The 18,356-nt window shown below is 43.1% G+C and overlaps 1 protein-coding gene across 1 annotated transcript in view; it reads left to right on the top strand.

The window, feature by feature from the left end:
- Nucleotides 1-18,356, top strand: part of dcc (DCC netrin 1 receptor) — a 241,892-nt gene that overhangs the window by 201,099 nt on the left and 22,437 nt on the right. The window contains exons 26-27 of the mRNA XM_065965456.1: nucleotides 3,861-4,010; nucleotides 8,371-8,679. Of these exons, the coding sequence (XP_065821528.1) occupies nucleotides 3,861-4,010; nucleotides 8,371-8,679 (459 nt within the window). The remainder of the gene's footprint in view (nucleotides 1-3,860; nucleotides 4,011-8,370; nucleotides 8,680-18,356) is intronic.

Below are 18,356 nucleotides of genomic sequence, written 5' to 3'. Positions count from 1 at the left end.
TAACAAACACCATTGAAACCTTTTAAGATAACGTTTACAGCCATGAATCAGAACCTCAACTCTAAATGTTGTTTAAAATATCTGACTATTGCTGGAACAAAGGAACATCTGAATGAAATGTTGCAGCATTTAAAAGGAATCCTTTTTTTGTGGGTCAGAGAATTTAACCATATTGCCGCTCCTCCCTTTTAATGTCTGATTATTTGATTGAGTGTGAAATCTCCGGTCCCTGCAGGCTCGGCTTCTATCTTTACTCGTGTCTCTCTCTGTTTCCACTGAAGCCGCTCAGGGCTTCTTTTTTTTTTTTTTTTTTCATCTGAGCCCAGCAGACGACGGCCGGCTCATCTCTTTATCTACCTTCAGTTTTTATCTCTTTGTGTCTGCTGTCTGCTCTCTGTTTCTATCCATCTGACTCAGGTTTTGTCTCTGCCATACTAGTGTTGTTTTTCCAATTCACTTGTGTCTTCATCCTTTTTATCCAGCTTTAATGCATTACTCTATTTTATCTCAGCGTCTCTGCTTTTTCCTCTCTGCTGGAATCCTCCTTTTTATCCGTCTCTACCTTTTTCTTTTGCATCATCTCTTCCGAACTCCTTCTGTCTCTTCTATGTTCCTTTATTATCTCCATTAATTATGAATTCACTCCTTTGTCTGTCTTCGTCTTCTCATTGATCCATCACTTTATATTTCTGTAGTTTTTTATTATATCATGTGTGTTTCTAAAATGTCCAGAGCAGAGATGTTTTCATTTCTCTCTGAATGTCTGTCTCCTCTTGTCTTTGGCGTAACCATACACACATAGTGTAACACACACACAAAGACACACAGAAGTACACACAACACATCTCCATTAACCTGTAGCTTGCCGTCCTGCTGCACCAAAATAATCAATATTATCCATCAATAAAGCTATCGATCAGGCTTGCTCATCTCTGGTCAGTCCTGCTGCTGTAATCAAACCCTGCTTCTCTTTAAATGGTCAGAGCTCAAACACACACACGCACACATATACACATACACATATACACACACACACACACACACACACACACACACACACACACACACACACACACACACACACACACATACACACACACACGTACACATATTCTTCTCAGTTCTGTCTATGTTTAGCGATGCTAGAGGGCTCCTGAGATGGCAACCTCGCAGTGAATTGGCTTGAAATGTGCTCCCAAGACGATTCAAACTTTTGAAATATTTGATCCCCTGAGGTTTTCCTCAAGCAACAGCAATCTGCTGCTTACAAATCATCAATACGCTTCAATCAATACTGGAATTGATCAGCGCTCAGAAGAATCAGACCTCCGCGGGTACGAAAAAGAAGAGGCCGAAGGCAAAGGAGAACTCCTCAGCCTCCTCCTCCTCCTCCTCAGCCTCCTCTTCCTCTTACTCCTCTTCCTCCTCCTCCTCCTCCTCAGCCTCCTCCTCCTATCCCTCTTCCTCCTCTTCCTCCTCCTCCTCCTCCTCTTTCTCCTCCTCCTCCTCAGCCTCCTCTTCCTCTTCCTCCTCTTCCTCCTCCTCCTCCTCAGCCTCCTCCTCCTATCCCTCTTCCTCCTCTTCCTCTTCCTCTTACTCCTCTTCCTCCTCCTCCTCCTCAGCCTCCTCTTCCTCTTCCTCTTCCTCCTCTTCCTCCTCCTCCTCCTCAGCCTCCTCCTCCTATCCCTCTTCCTCCTCTTCCTCCTCCTCCTCTTTCTCCTCCTCCTCCTCAGCCTCCTTCTGTCCCTGTCCCCCTGTCTCCTCCTCCTATCCCTCTTCCTCCTCTTCCTCTTCCTCTTACTCCTCTTCCTCCTCCTCCTCCTCAGCCTCCTCCTCCTATCCCTCTTCCTCCTCTTCCTCCTCCTCCTCTTTCTCCTCCTCCTCCTCAGCCTCCTTCTGTCCCTGTCCCCCTGTCTCCTTCTCCTATCCAGCTTCCTCCTCCTCCTCCTCCTTGTCTTCCTCAGCCTCACTTGCCTTCCTACATTTGATGAGGGATTCATTTACAAAAATCCTTATTGATACCTGTTACAATGTAAAAAACTGATGAATTAAGTGTATTCATTTGATCGCTCTTGATGTTTGATGGTGTAAAGTGTACAGTTGGGGGTGTGGCCAATGAATGGTGTCCCTCACAGACCTTAAGGGGGTCTGATCTCACCTTTAATTTAAGAACTGGGTCCTGTATAACGAGGTGACACACCACAGAGACCCCTCCCTCCCTGAGGGAAACTACAAACATCCCCTGCTGCACGTTTGTGACTCCACTTTAACATGAAATAAAACGAGAACCAAAGCGCACTCCAGTGAGTGGATTATAAATAAACATGAAGAGGAGAGCGCTCTGTTTCCCTGCAGCTTCTGTTCATTGTTACACATCGTTATATTATAGAGATGCTCCTGTAAGTAAAACACAGAATAATTTAAACCCAGGCTGCAGAGGTTGAAGATGCACTCACACACACATACAAATACACACACACACACACACATATTGCCGCCTGTTTTCAAAGATATGAGCCCCCCTTCCCTGAGTGCCTCTGTGTGTGTGTGTGTGTGTGTGTGTGTGTGTGTGTACCTGAGGCAGTGTCTCGTGAGTTCGACTCCCTGCAGTTTCCTCTCAAGGTCACACATGAACTTCTGTTTCTGCTCCTCTCTGAGTGCAGACTGACTGTAGCAAACTCTGCTCTTTTCTCTCGTTTACTGTGTGTGAAAAAAAAAACCAGACTGTACACGAGAATCAGACATAACTGCCATGACATCACCCACTGGTCTGTGAACTTGTGTTTGGAAGCCCCGAGTTCAGCATTTTTGGAGGGATGAGTGATCACATTTCCACAAGCAAGTTGGACGGGTTGTTAAGGCAGCAGCTTGTCACGAAACAAAGCAAACCCTTGTTTGTCCTCATTTTAAAATGAAATGCTGGACCATCATTTAATATTGAGAATCATTCTGTGTTGGAGAAGACCTGAAATTACTTCTATACAACCAGGGGGGCAAATTCAAATATAATTGATAGCAGCAGCTTGAACAACAGAGCAAAAACAAGCAACAACATCCACTGTTATAAAAAAGTTGTCAATGCGGAAGTGCAAAAAACGTCACTTCCTCAAGTGTCCACTAGAGGCTGGCTGCAAAAGACGCAGTAGTCACAAACACACACATGTTGAAATACATATTTCTGCAACAGAAACATGTTTACAGCCTTGTACAACAAAAACAAACACATTTTGGTCTGAGCTGAGTCTTATCGGGTGTTGTTGTTTTTTTTAAAACTTTAAAAACTTTTGTTTAACGAAGAGTAGGCGTTATGCATAGTTAGGGCAGTGACTGATAGGACTGCAAGAGGGTGCATTGTAGCTGGTAGCCTCTTTGCCTGTTTCTAGTTTTAACATACGAGACTTTTTCAGTTATAGAGTCTGTGAGAGAAACGTGTCTCTGGTGCTGTGGCGCCTTCTGCACAGTTTGGGTTGCAATCAACATGTTGCATTTGCACGGAGGATTAGATGTTTTTTTCGTTTGTGTGATTTGACCAGGAAGCTGCAAAAAGGCTCCATAAACCTCTTGTGAGTCAGAGGCCTCGGCCACTTACTAAACAATCTATGTGTATGACTGTCTGTATCAGCTGTGGTATAATTCTGTGAATCCCTTTCTGACAGACTCTGCTTAACATCATGACTAACTGATTTTATCCTGCAGACTGTTTAATGTCTTAGAGCTTCTTCCTTTTAGTCAGCTTTCTGTTTCAGTGGTGGTCAGTGTTTCTCTCTCTGGCTGTTTAACCTCCACTTTTTAGCCACGCTCCGAGATGATTCCCCGCTTCTTCTTCTTCACCGTCTTTTTTTTCTGCCTGTGTGTTTCAGCGGTGGTCAGTGCCATCCCAGTGCCGGCTCTGGACTCCTCTCAGTACCCGGGCATCCTGCCTTCACCTTCCTGCGGCTTCACTCACAACAAGTTCAGCCTGAGACCGATGCCTTTCCCCAGCCTGACCGTGGACAGAGGATACACACCAGGTACTGCAATACTTCAATACTACTAATTTACTCCTGCTGCTATAACACTGGTGATACTACTGTAGAGACAAAGACACACTAAAGGTATATTACTCAAAAACTGTTAATGACTGGCTGTTTTCCTTTTTTATATGAGAACTTTAACTACTTCCCCTGCTTCATGTTAGCACAGAAGAGCTACAGATTTCTTTAGACCTTTTTATTAAAGGGAAGCCGTCGCCTTCAAAGGTTATTGATATTGTGATACCGTACACACTTCAGTCTCTCACTGCTTGGCCAGACTATCGTTAGCTCGTTAAAGCCTGTTGTCGAGTCAGCTCGCCTTCTCTCTGTTGCTCTTATTCACTGACACACACACACACACACACACACACACACACACACACACACACACACACACACAATTGCTCCTCTTGCTCTCTGCCTGCAGCACACACACATCTCTCCCCTCCTCTCTCCTGCTTGTATTTGACAGACAGAGAAGACAGACACAGTGGTGGAAACATGTTGGATTTTAAATGTCCGACAGCCTGACACCACACTGCAACCATCACGCCTCCTCTCTGAGCCAAAAACAAAACTTAGGATTTGTCTGAGTTTTTATGATCAAAGATCTATTTTTAGCTCGCCGTCGACTCCTCTTCTTCATGAATAAACGGAAATTGATGAACATTTCTCCTCATTATGTTTGTTAATGGTCAAATTATCATCACCATTTTGATAAATAAAGTTTATTTACACAGCTCCTTTCAGCACAGCTTTAAGTTGATCAAGTGCTATTCAACCCTCCGCTCAACTTTACCATACACGGCCCTGCACCGCGGCGAGGGCCGGAATAATCTCTCTAAACGTCAAAATTCATTGCCTTAACTTTGAGTAACCAATTTTTATTGACGTTGTCGGTTCATGGTTGCAGCCTTACGATGATTATTGGGAGAACAGAAACATTTACAGCCAAACGCTGTGACATTCTGATATTATGGTGATTATTGAGTCACTACTAGCTCGGGATGTTCATGCAAGAAATACTGCGGCTGTTAATAATGGAATAGTACAGAGTATAATTATGATAATTATTGTTATACTACTTTAACCTTTAACAAATGCAGCATAGTGCTCCCACTGCAGCATCTTCATCTTTCCAGAACTCTCTCCCCTCCCCTCCTTTCCCTCCTCCCCCCTCCCCCCTCCCCTCCCTGCTGGATTGAAGCCTCATTCTGCTGCAGAGCTAAATGCTAAACGACGTGGCGAGGAGCAATAATTCAGTAATTCAGTAATTGGCTAATTCCTGGTCGGCTTGTATTGGTGATTTAACAACCACAGAGAGACGACGAGAGGCTTCAGAGTCATTGAATTAAGCGACACAGCGGGGGGGGGGGGTCGATCTCTGCTGGCAGAACACACACAGAGGCGGGTATAATTAGCTAGAGACTCGCAGAGAGAGAAAAGATCAGGTTCAAAGTCACACACAAACACGGATTAAAACAGACACAACAGAACGCATCGCTGCCTCGTTTGATTCTCTGGTGATCATGATTTTGGTCCAAACTTCATTCAAACCAACAAACGTGTCTCTGAAATTCTTTCTGAAGTTCAAGAGTTCCTGATGCCAAGATATGTCTGACTGAATGATGAGCACATGTTTCTGCAGCGGGGGTGAGATATATTTCCTCTTGATGGCACGATGCGAGCCTTCAGGAGTCTCATTTACCCTCTGAGTAAATCGTGTGCTCTGGCTTCAAAGAGGAGCTGGAAGTACTCGATACATGTGTCATATGAAAGGTGACGCTGGTGGAAGAGACAAACCCACAGAGAATAATCAACAGCTGTGCAGATCAAACTTAGATTTATGAAGCTTTGAAGCCTCCTGTGGCTCATAGATTTGGTTTTCATGCACATTCAGTTTTAGTTTCAGTGTTTCCATCTCCATGTTTCTAGCTTGAAATACGTTTAAATGAACACAGTACACTACACGGTGTCTACAAAACGGGTTTGGGATCATTTCAGCCTGCAGCAGTGAAACAGGCTGAAAGACGATCGTTAGTGGAAAATACAACTGATCAAAGTATGTCCACTGAAAATCAGAACGGATCAGAGCTCTAAAAGGTCTCGGGATGTTGTTGTTTTAGAAACATTAAAGGCAGGGTTGGTAATTTCCTCCAGATCCACTTTTTTAGATTTTGGTTGAAATTGTCTTTAGGTCCTGACAGAAATTAATAACTTGTGTGCTCTGAAAACGTAACAAAGAAAATCCGTCATCTGTAACAGTTGTAAGACTTCGACCAATGTCTGCCACGAGGTACCAACCTGATGAACCAATCACAGGCCTCCCTGTCTCCCTGCTCATTCTCTACACCTTGCGGGCACTTGACTAACACACTGAAAGAGATGAGCTGAGGTCCGCTTCTGGAGCAATGGCGCTCGTGCATGTAAGTGAGGGGGCGTGGCTTTAGAGGGAGCACAGAGGGGAGGGGGTGCAGACGGAGCACTGAGGGAATGCTACTTTTTAAAATCATGCTAGTTTTTGAAAATGACCAACCCTGCCTTTAAGAATTCAAACCAGAGAAAACCAGGAGCTGACATGTCTGCTTTGAGGAGCAAACAAAGATAATCAAATACTCACTGCTCCTCTCTGCTGTTAAAATCTACTTCAAAGTAACTGCTGGATCTGTTTTCTCTTCACATACATACAGAAATATTCATTGCTTATCATTGAGCTCCATTGTGAGTCACTAAAACACATTTTTCCTCTTCCGTTAAGTGTGGGAGAAAAAATCACCCCGTGCTCTCTGTGGCCTCCCATCATTGCAGGGGTGGAGATGAGGTCTGTGTTCAAATACAACACGTGATGGAGAGGTTAGAGGTGGGCGGCGCTAATGGAAGGGTTAGTGGAGGTAGATCAAACCAGAGCGGATTAAACTAACGGGTATATCCTCCGGTTATTACACTTACACTTATTTGATGCTGTTTCGTATTTTTCTTCTCAGATTCTTCTCCCTGAGTATGCAGGACTCTTATATGTTTTGCCTTCACCAGTTGAAAACCCACTGCTCTAAAGGAGTGCTTTCTGTGCACACTCAACCTGTCCAAATGAGACAACAAACCAAACACACAGAGGGTTTAATGCTCCTCTAACTTAAACACAAATATGTCAGATATAAACAAACCTCTACGTTACACTTGAAGGATGAAGGAACACAAACACTTGAAGAACTTTTCAGCAGCTTGTCTTTTTGCCGTCAAACGTTCTCTGATTTATTATTCCTGTTTCCTCCGTTTTTTTTCTTTCACCACTTCATCTTCAGCCTCTCTCTCTCTCTCTCTCTCTCTCTACTTCTCCCCTCATCCACTTCCCCTCGAGTCATCAGGAGTCTCTTTCAGCTCTTCCACATTTTTTCTTAGCTCTTATATCAGCCCGGTTAATAAACTCACAGTGACTCTACATGTAATTACCGGCTGTCCGTGTTCGCTCTGATCCCAGCGGCTGTAGCTACACGGGCAGATTCATCTCTCATGTCACATCAGAGCCGTGTTTCTGTCAGGGTTTTTTTTTTTTCTTCTTCTTCTTCAGCTCCTCCTCCTCCATCTTCCTCCTCTTCCTCCTCCTCTTTCTCTCACATGTTCCTCTGACAAGATAAAATGGAATTTCTCACAGCCGACGCAGACACACCAGCGAGAAATTCCACAAAGTAAAAGAAGAATAAATCTGCAACCCTGGCAGAACTCAGTGTTTCGTTACGCACGAGGGGGAGAAAGTTGAAGTTTTAATTGAATTTATTACATTATGGAGTTGTGTTTGAAACATCTATGAGTCTGTCGGTGTGCCAATTAAAGAAAAATACTTTTTTTTGGTTTGATGAAAAGCAGAAAAACATTTCTCTGGCTTCTTGTATGTGTTCATCCACAGAGCAGTTCACATCTCTCTCTGCAGCCCCACACAGGTCATAAAACATACAACCAAACATCCACGCAGGCTATATTTCAGAAAACAACACGTTCTCATTGCTGTGGCCTTCCTGCAGCCGCAGCCATTTACACAATTGTGGCACATTTTCGCAGCGCATTACTTCCTACATGAAAGCCGAAAAATGTGTATGAGGAAACACTCTGAGCTATTTGTTGCAGAGGGGTTAACACGTTTGAAGTTTAGCTGTTTGTTTCCTTGATGCTTTCGCTGTTTTTCTCCAAATGAGCGTGGCTCTCGACAAACGGCGCCGTGATTCACAATAATTGGATGTTTTGTTTTTGTCCTTCCCTCCCTCTGTCTCCATTTTCCTGTCCTCCCTAACAATCCCTTTTTCTTTTTTTTGTTCCCACTTAACAACTCCCGCTCTCCTTCTTCTTCTTCTCCTCCCCCTAGCGATGCCTTCAGACGCCTCCACCAACCCTCTCCTCCAGCAGCAGCCTCCACCTCAGCAGCCTCCACCCCTCCTGCCCGGCTCCTCGGCCTCGTCTGTGGAGCATGTTCCCGGGGTCGGTCCGGTCCCGGGGGCCCCCGCTGCTGTCGGCGGAGCTGCAGCCGATGAGGTCGCAGCTGGGAGCGGACGGACCATCCCGACGGCATGTGTGCGGCCAAGCCACCCTCTAAGAAGCTTCACCAACCCCCTGCTGCCACCACCCATGGGGACCATCGACCCCAAGGTGTACACGTCCATGTTACCGCAGTCCAGTAAGTTCCCCTGAATGATTTGTAAATCAGAGACCCGTTTATAACGTTTCTGAAAAGTGGAGCAGGCAAAAGAAGAGGATGGACTTATCTCATAATTGGGGGGTTTGTAGACGGACTAGGGGCACATAACATGTCGAGATGACAAGTGAGGAAGGCCAGTTTATCACTCGGACGCTTTCACTTCAGAGCTTGTTTGGCATTGTCTTGCTGAAATAAGCCGGGCCATCTTTGAAAAAGAAGTTGTTTGTTTGGCAGTATGTTGCTCGAAAACCTGTTCATTCAGCATTATTAGCGCCTTCAAAAATCTGCAGGTCACCCATGCCATGTGCACTAATGCACCTCCATACCTTAACGATGCTGGCTTTTTAACTGAGCGCTGATTATGAGCTGGATGGTCCCTCTACCTTTTAGCCCAGAGAACGGGGAATCACAGATTTCCAAAGAGTCAAATTTGGATTTGTTAGCCCCCATCACAGTTTTCCACTTCACCCTCAGTCCATCTAAAATGAGCCCTGTCCCGGAGAAGACGGCTGCTTTCCTATTTTCTCAAAAAATTCCTTGTCTGGTTCCACTCTGCAGCTCATCCTACATGTCTTTTATTCTTTAGTCAGATTCTTGTGACTCTTTGTTTAAGCCGGATTCTCTCTGCTGAGCCGCTGCACTCTGTTTCATATTTTATTCAAGCAAGCTAAATGTGTTAGCCTCAGGCTGCTACACTGTTCTGTGTGTGTGTGGGTGTGTGCGTGTGCATTTTTAGACAGAATATACTGTAAGTAGCCTTGACATTAGCCAGAGGGCTGGGTCTGATCTGGACTGACCTCCCTCTCTTTTCTCTATCTTTATGTTACCTGTTGGTCCACTGTATGTTAGCCCACCCTCCCACATACACACACACACATACACACACACACACACACACACACACACACACACACACACACACACACACATACACACACACACATACACACACACACACACACACACACACACACACACACACATACACACACACATACACACACACACACACACACACACACACACACATACACACACACACATACACACACACACACACACACACACACACACACGTACACACACACACACACATACACATACACATACACATATACACACACACACACGTACACATATTCTTCTCAGTTCTGTCTATGTTTAGCGATGCTAGAGGGCTCCTGAGATAGCAACCTCGCGGTGAATTGCCTTGAAATGTGCTCCCAAGACGATTCAAACTTTTGAAATATTTGATCCCCTGAGGTTTTCCTCAAGCAACAGCGTCAGGTCAGAACGTTAACTGTGTAACTTTTCAAATCCAAAGCTAAGTATATCAAAAGTAAGCCTCCCTCACAGACCTTTAAATCACCAAACACATCTTTACACACAGCTGGGTTTCTGTTTTATTAATCACAAAAAGGTTCCCTTTGTCGTCATGAGACACCAAGCTTTGAAGTAACTTCAACTAAAAAAAACAGTCTGCATATCGTATATGTTAATCTAGTGATGTAGTAGAAAGACGGAAGTTGTCCACATGGGGGGCCATTAGGGCTCACTGTGACATGGCAAGTACAGGAGGTGAAGCTAGCGGCAGGTAGCAATTAGCAGAAGTTCCGGGATAGCTAGTTAGCATCAGATAGTTAACAGACAGAGTGGGGGGGTTTCCACACAGCAAGCACTACTCAGGCAGCAACCTCCAGTCTAGAAAAATGAAGCCAATGCGGAAGTGCAATGTCCTGCAGTTCTTCAAGTGTCCACTTGAGGCTGGCTCCAGGAACAACCGGGGGTCACATACACACCACAGCCAAAAAACATGTTTTTACATGTTACAGCCCAGTACAAAAAAACAAATAGGTCTGATTAGTCATTGTCATCACTGGCACACACTGTAGGGGGGAGAATTTTTTTTAAAATGGCTCCATTTTGATTTTATGAACGATACATGTTATCCATAGTTAAGCGTGTAGCTGACCTGATTGACAGGTGGGCGGGATGTAACAGATCTTCAAGAGGCTTAAAACCCGCCTCAGCTCCAGCTCTCAGCCTGTCGTTAGGTTGACTGAAAGTTAGACTGAGACAGGATTTACAACATGGCAGCTGCTGCTGATGAACCTCCAGAGCCCCCTGCAGGAACAGATGGCTGACGTCACCCAGGCTTCATCCGTTAATGTGTACAGTTTATGGCAATACTGCGATCAAATATTAAAAGATAACAAAAAGTGAATTACTGATCTGCCAATAGAGAACTCCCGTCAAATGTAACCTTGACCCTAGCTGTGTAGACATGAGGACGTCAGCTAAATGATGAGTGTACTTAAGTCAGTTTTTTTTTTCTCTTTTATCATTTTCTATAAATCCATCATTAAGTGTTTCAGTACGCTGTTGATCCAGCATAAACCTTCAGATTGAAAACCGTGCTGGAGGGATGAACAGAATTAAAGCGGGGGAAATCCCTTCATTCCCCCTCTGTCGTGGTTTACCTTCTTATCTCTTTCATTCCCCTTCTTACTCCTCCTCTTTTGGATGTTTCGCTCCCTCTTCCCTCTCCCTCTGGGACTCATCCTGTCATTCTCTGTGATCGCCTGCAGCAGAGCGAACAGAAAGCAAAACCCTTCGTCTACAGTTCATATGATCCCTGGACACTAACTGTGTGTGTGTGTAGGTGTATTTGTTGTGTGTTCCTGTCTTTTGTGGGTGTGTATCACCCTCTGTGTGTGTTTGTGTGTGGGTGTGTGTGTGTGTGTGTGGGTGTATACAGTTCCATTATGGCTCTGTTTACACGCCCAGGTGGCCTCAGATTAACATTGATTTTCGTCTCCTGGAAACCTTTCGCTCAGAAATAGCGAGCCTGCGGCGACTTCCAGAGACTCAACATTCACCCTATGACCCCTCCTCCCCCCCAAACACAGAGCCTCAGAGCTGGGTAGCTCTACCTTCATCACCCCCCCTCCCTCTGTTTCCCTTTAAAGGAGGGAAAAACAGACTTGTGAGCGATGGTGCTTGATGTTCATCGCTGGTCTTGTTTGTGTGTTTATCCGGCCTGAATGACTCCCTGGCTGTAAAGAATGAGATGTTTTCATGGTTTAATTGGATTGTTGTGGTGAGGGAGAGACGCAGAGAGAGAAAGAATGACCTGAACCGACAGGAGATTGATGCTCGCCACTTAATAAATTTGTAAGATGGATGGAAAGCTGCACAGGAAAGAGGTGACGTTGTAGTCCTCTCTCTGGTATAAACAGTGTTGTGTTGTGTTTTCAAAACTCTAATGTTAGAGTACATTACACCCTCATATCCTTTCTTCTGTTTATTCTGCCAAATGTTTATCAACAGTGTATTTTGTTAGATTTTCTACAATATCAGAGCATAGATTTTACCGAAAAATACATGTTTTTTGATGGTTCTGATGGAGCTAGATTAAACCATAACCAATCTAATGGACAACGCTGCTCTGCCTCCTCAAGTCTTGCAAAAGTTAGGGCTGTCAAAGTGTTACATTTTTTATTTGCAATTAATCCCAACATTTCAATAGTTAATCGTGATTAATCGCATTTTTGAAATTCTGTTATTTCACATTAAAATCTAAATGTTTAGGCTTTTATTCTGACATTTTTTTCTGTCTTAAACTGAGAGTACTTTACTTGCAGTTGGAATTCAACCATGCTTTTATTTTGAAACTAATGTAAGGATCTTCTGGTAGATGGAAGGTTACAACATGAACTTAACAACGGAAACAGGAAGTGGTTAGGGATCAGAAAATAAACTCAAAACAGCTCAAAGAAAAGGAGCCAAAGATGCTACTACTTTGGCTTCAGTTCTATATCAAAGCGTCCAGCTCTCATACACAGTATTGTAACCATTCTAACGTCATCATGGCATGGAGAGGGTTTGAGATAAAGATGTTGTCTACATGACAAGCTGGAGGATTTTTAAAAGATGTGAGCTTTGTGGAGGGAATTGTGAAACACAGGATCAAGTATTTGGTGCTCGATCCAGACAAATGAACAAACGGCAGCATGTCTCCTCCTCCGCGGCGTTCACTTCAACCATCATTCTTGTTTTTTTTAATCTGTCTCGTGTGAGTCAGCAATTTTATGGAGCCGAGAATATCAAATCACTTTGAAACTTTAATGCTTAAACCAACATAATGTCTGCTATTATGTTTTTCCCCTTAGACGCGTCACTGAAATAAACACGTTATTATGTCAGAGATATGGTCGACGTGACGTTTTAATCCAAAGAAGATACTCAATTTAAAACACACCGAGTGACAAAAGCAGAACAGAAGAAATAAAAATACCGTTCTGCTATAAAAATAGAGGAGTTTAAATTAGCCTTGAGCTGCGGCAAACCACATAAACTTCCTCCTCCTTCTCTCCCTTCATCTCATATCAATTTTTAAACAGCGACCTTCTTCTCGTTTTTTCCAACGCGGCCTCTAAAGCCCGTGTGCAGAGTAAAGTGTGATGGTGGGCAGTTACTCACCTAAATTGGCCTGAATGTGCGCTTTAATGCTGGAAGCTGTAATGGGATTGTCTGACTCGATGTCTGATAGTGAGAGAAGACATTTCAGCCGCAGCTGGAGGCAGACGTGAGCCCGCTGTGATGGATGTTTTAAAGCTTATGGCTTCATCTCGCCTCGTACCACGAACCTTATTACCAATGAAAAGCTTTAAGGTGCTTTCAAATGGTTATATGCTGCGAGTGGATGACCACACGAGGAAGATGTAGAGATTTCTGTTGCAGTTTTTCTCAATTTGTGCCTTTATTCTATTTTCTATAGAGGCAGGATGTTCATTAGCACTAACGATAAAAAAGCCTTAACTGGTTTTGACTGAGAGAAGGACTGCAGGAGGTCACTCAAAGCATTGAGATTCATCCTGGAACAGATGCATAAATAAAAGCTGAAAACACAACCCAGCATTGTCAGAATACACGCTGATCTAATGATACCATCGTTGTGTTAATCTGCGTGAAAGCTCTGATCTCCAAAATCTTGTGACCTGTTAAAACCCACCTCATGTCAGAGAGGTGAGAAGGGAGATAAAGCTAAAACATCATATTTCAAAAGACTTTGAACCCTCAGGTGTGAAGTAAAGTTGGAGCAGTGGAGGGCGGCAGCAGAGAGAGAGTTTGTCCTCTTTGATCAGACAGTTTTAAAAATTTTAACAAGATGGTGAAATGATCGGGATGTGTGCTGAAAGCCTCAAACTTTCAACTTTTATTACACCACTCAAATTTTAAAAAGTTTGACAGTCCCCTGTCCCATTTCGATGGAGGCCACATTTTACCCTCCCTCCAGGTTTTGTTTTCTGTTCATCAAAGCGAGGCTGCAGCAGTGACAGCAGATGGAATAAAGCAGTCCAGAAGAGGGGCGTGTGCTGACTTTTCTCTGGGAGTGACTGTTCAGACATCAAGCATCCTCATTGTAGCTGTTTTGTCAAGAGGCCACATTACATCGCTGTATCCCCAAATGTCGCCACAGTCGACGCAAAGCGATAGTTCCTTACGAGAGATGTATATCTACAATTCACTTAGCTGACGCTTTTATCCAAAGCAACATACTTCGAGTTAGTACGACACAATCAAGGATCTAGAAAAAAGGAAACAATGTCAGTAAAAGCAAACGATCAGCTTTGAGTCCGACTGGACACACAGGTGCTGACAGGAAGTGACCAGAGGCAAAGCACAACATTGATGGCAGTTCTTGAGAGCTCTAATCAGTATAGAAACTATCGTTATCAAACAAAACCATTCTCATCATCAATAATATCAAGACCATCATCATCATCATCATTAAGGTCATGAAGGTGTTCATAAAGAGCTGGGTCTTTAGCTTTTTCTGCAGATCTCTGCAGATCGAATGGCGTTTGTTAATTCGTTCCACCACCAGGGGGCGACAGAGGAGAAGAGTCTGGTTAGAGACTTAGGACCCTGTTGTGAAGGTTGGAACAGACGCCTTTCCTATCTCTATATTATTAGTTCATCTTTATGATAACTTCATAGTGTCACATTAAGCTTTACATTTATTAGAAGAAGAAGAAGATGTACTTTTATTAATCCTGCGAGGGGAACATGCTACACACACATACACATGCACAAACAGGATCCTGTGGACATGCACTGATGGAGAGAGTGAGGGGGGGCAGCACACAGCGAGCGCTCCTGAGCTGGTGGGGGAGGGTCTTCGGTGCCTTGCTTAAGGGCACGTCGGCACCCTCCGGTTGCCAACTCAAGTCTCCTACACACTTAGATACTGCCGCCGAGATAATTAAAAGCTACTATATTAATGTCCTCTGTACATTTGCAGTTATAGTGCAAACAATGGATTCCACCTTGAATGCTGAACGAGTGATTAGTTTTAAAATTTATGTTTTAAAATTTTACATTTTATGAAGGTTTATCCTTTTCCACACTAATCATTATATAAAGTTAGTTCCTCAAAGTTCACCAAACCCAAGCCTCCTAACCTGCCTGCACCTGTCTCCCTGACATCTTTTTGCTGAGGCAGACAGTTTCACAGAGAGCTAGACTTCAAACAGACAGACGGGGGTGGGGGAGACAAAGAAACTCCAGCGTGAAGAGGAAGAGGAGGATGTTGGCTCTTCTCCCTCTTGAGACGTGACATCTCCTCAAAGACACTTTTCATCTTTAACTGTATTCACTTCAAACCTTCTTCAGGATCAATAACCCCCCCTCCCCCCACCACCACGATACTACCGCTGTAAATCTCCTCATCTTTGGCGTCGACCCACAGACAGAGACAGACGCTGCTGATGTGACCCCCCGCGGGCATTTCTCACCTCCACTGTAGCTTGTCTGGTAAATATATCCACCTTTCTGAACACAGGAGACGCCGCTTACCTCGCACCCCCGTCCCTCTCCGTCAAAAACCCACCCAACCCCCGAGGCCGAGCCAGGAACCGTGAAAGTCTCCTTTATGCTTTTCTTCACTGTGGATGTGTAACCTTTGCTTCAGCTCTCCACCGCTGCAGCTCATTGTGTTTTTCCACAAAATGTTTTTTTTTTTTTTTTTTTGTGGAGCTCAGTTTGGATTCGCTCTGACAGCAGCATGCTGAGAAGTCATACAAACACATTTGGTTCTGCTCCATTTTGAAATGAACCTGGCAGGGTTTTTCTACACCACGTTTACAGACACACAGAGACACACAAGGTCAGAAATACTGTAAAATATGAAGTACAGGGACTGAAAAATATCGAAGGACGAGCTCTGTTCCCGTTCTCTGGTTGTACTTTTTTCCTACAAAAAGATTTCACACTTGTATGTTCACACTCATTCTTATAATCATGTCACAGTGAGCCTTTTCTAGATCTATCTCTTTTTTATTTTTTTTAATGATTTTGGAATTGAAAAGTCAGGAATAAAAAGACTCCTGGTCAAAAGATCCGACACACAGGACAATAAGGGAGGTGAAGATTACAGGATTAACAGCTCATCTTCTATTTTCACTCCAAATCATATGATATGGTGTGTGTTATTTACATAAATACATATTTTACATTGTACTGTAGGTGATTTTGAGTTTTAACCACAGCAAAGAGAACTTTATCTCTGCGGGGAGAATTGTTATAATGAAAGTTTTTCACAGTTTATCGTCATTGTTCTCAGCTGGAATCCTAAAATGAACCATTTTTTCTTTTTTTCATGCTGTTTACTGCAAGGGGGAAAGTATGATTCAACAGTAGGAAATATATCTTATTCTCAGCAGGAAGCCGTGAAGCAGACAGCCACATCTTTGTTCTTAAGTGAAATCACTCCTTTTTTCTCTGCATGGTTTTAAGTGATTTAAGCACTTCAGGAACCTATTCCACTTTTTGAAGGGCATAAACTCATTCACGCGAAATGTAAGTTTGGATACTTTATGCTCTTTGCGATTCTGATCAGTGATTTTAAACAATTAGGAAACATCACTCTGGAGGTCCGATTAGGGATGTTGGGTCAACATTCTTTATGTCATAGTGGTTTCCATTTTAGTTTAATATGTTCAAACCCCACTGAGCCTCAACATCAATTCATATATGTAGATTTCTAAACTGGCATGGCATCTCTTTGGCTCCCTGATGAAGGCTTGGAGGTGAAATATGTCAAAGCAAGTTAAATGGCCAAACCAGACCATGGTTGGACAAAAGATAGACTTTTTGATTGTTTTAAAAAGAGTGTCATGGGGTTTGTTTGGGGGATTTTGTAACTCTAGATGTATTCCGATCCAAAGATCACCCATGTACCAGTTTTCAGAAACACCCAGATGTTTCAAGCAAAAAGGACTGTCATTGATCAGTCTTAACATATTCAGACAATAACAGGGGAGCTTAAGAAAAAGGTATAATTAACATTCCTCAGAGACAACCAATGAAAGTAAACAAATACTCAAGGTGTTGATCCACTGCAAAAACTACTAAGAAATGTCTGGCTTGAAAGACATATAAACAGTCGTGTTTACTTTAGGAACAACTTCTCACGCTCCAGTCAAACAAAGAGCTTACAAAAAGAAGCTTGTTTGTCACTGTATGTCATGTTACTTCTTGACTTTCACAAAGTACGACAGAGATCTTTGAGTTATTTGTTCACACTCTTGTCATACATGGTTTCATATTTTGTTGGTTTTTCTCTCATGTTTTGGGGAAAATGTATTTTGTAATAGAACTGTATTGGTATGGTTGTGAATCTCTTTGTATAAGAAGAACGTTGTCTGTTTTGTTGACAGTTTGGAAGTAATTTTATTTGTGCTGTGAAGTCTGTAAATGTTTAAGGAAGTTATTCTCTGATCTTCGTACGTTCTCCGGAGTAAGCCGCTGCTTTCAAGGCCGTTCCAGGTGTTTTGTTTAACAAGGAGGAGAACGGATGTTTATTGATCAGGAAGTGAAGGAGTGCCATTCAGGGTAGAAAACAAGAGGGATTGTGGGTAAGAAGCCTGGGGATGTGTTGAGACATCACAAGGCTGCTCAGTGAATTAGAGAGGAGATTCAAAAAGCCAGGCATCTCTCTTTTGTCGCATATTTTCTTGTTTTTTTTTTTGTTCCTTCTTTAAGGAGTCCTTCATGAAGAGTATTTGTGATGGGGAGAGGAGGCTGAATGTATTTATTGATTTGGTTTTCTTGTTCATTTGTTTGTTTTCATTTTTTGGGTGACTGTCCACTTTTGTTTCTGGGCCATTTTGTTTCTTTGTTGTTTTTCTCTTTGCACTACTTACATAATGATGGTTAAATAGACCGATTATTAATAGGATATATAGATTATATACTGCAAACATAATGGAAATAACCAACGTGACTTCACCCATTAGTTTCTTGACTGCATAAATGAAGCCTTGAGTTCAACATTTGGCCGTCATCATGTTGTTTTTTTCTGGAGCCAGAAGTGACCATATATGGAAAGACAAACACAATCCTGGCTCCTGTGCGCTGGCCGACAAATTAATACATTTATAATAATGTATGATGAACACATATCAATACTAGGATTTCCGTCACCAAGGAAGCTTGAGCCAAGACTTCTTGGAGGTCCAGTTAGTGCAGAGAAAGCTATACTACTTCCAAGAGACACAGCAGGGGGTTAAATTCTGAAACGTAATTGGCTGAGCTGATATAGTATAAAACCAACCTGTCATCACTCCCAAGCCTATTAAATTTTTTTATAT

Source organism: Labrus bergylta, chromosome 17 (assembly GCF_963930695.1).
Source record: "Labrus bergylta chromosome 17, fLabBer1.1, whole genome shotgun sequence".
Lineage (NCBI taxonomy): Eukaryota > Metazoa > Chordata > Actinopteri > Labriformes > Labridae > Labrus > Labrus bergylta.
The sequence above is the reverse complement of the archived record's forward strand: the minus strand, read 5'-3'. Positions and strand labels throughout refer to the sequence as shown.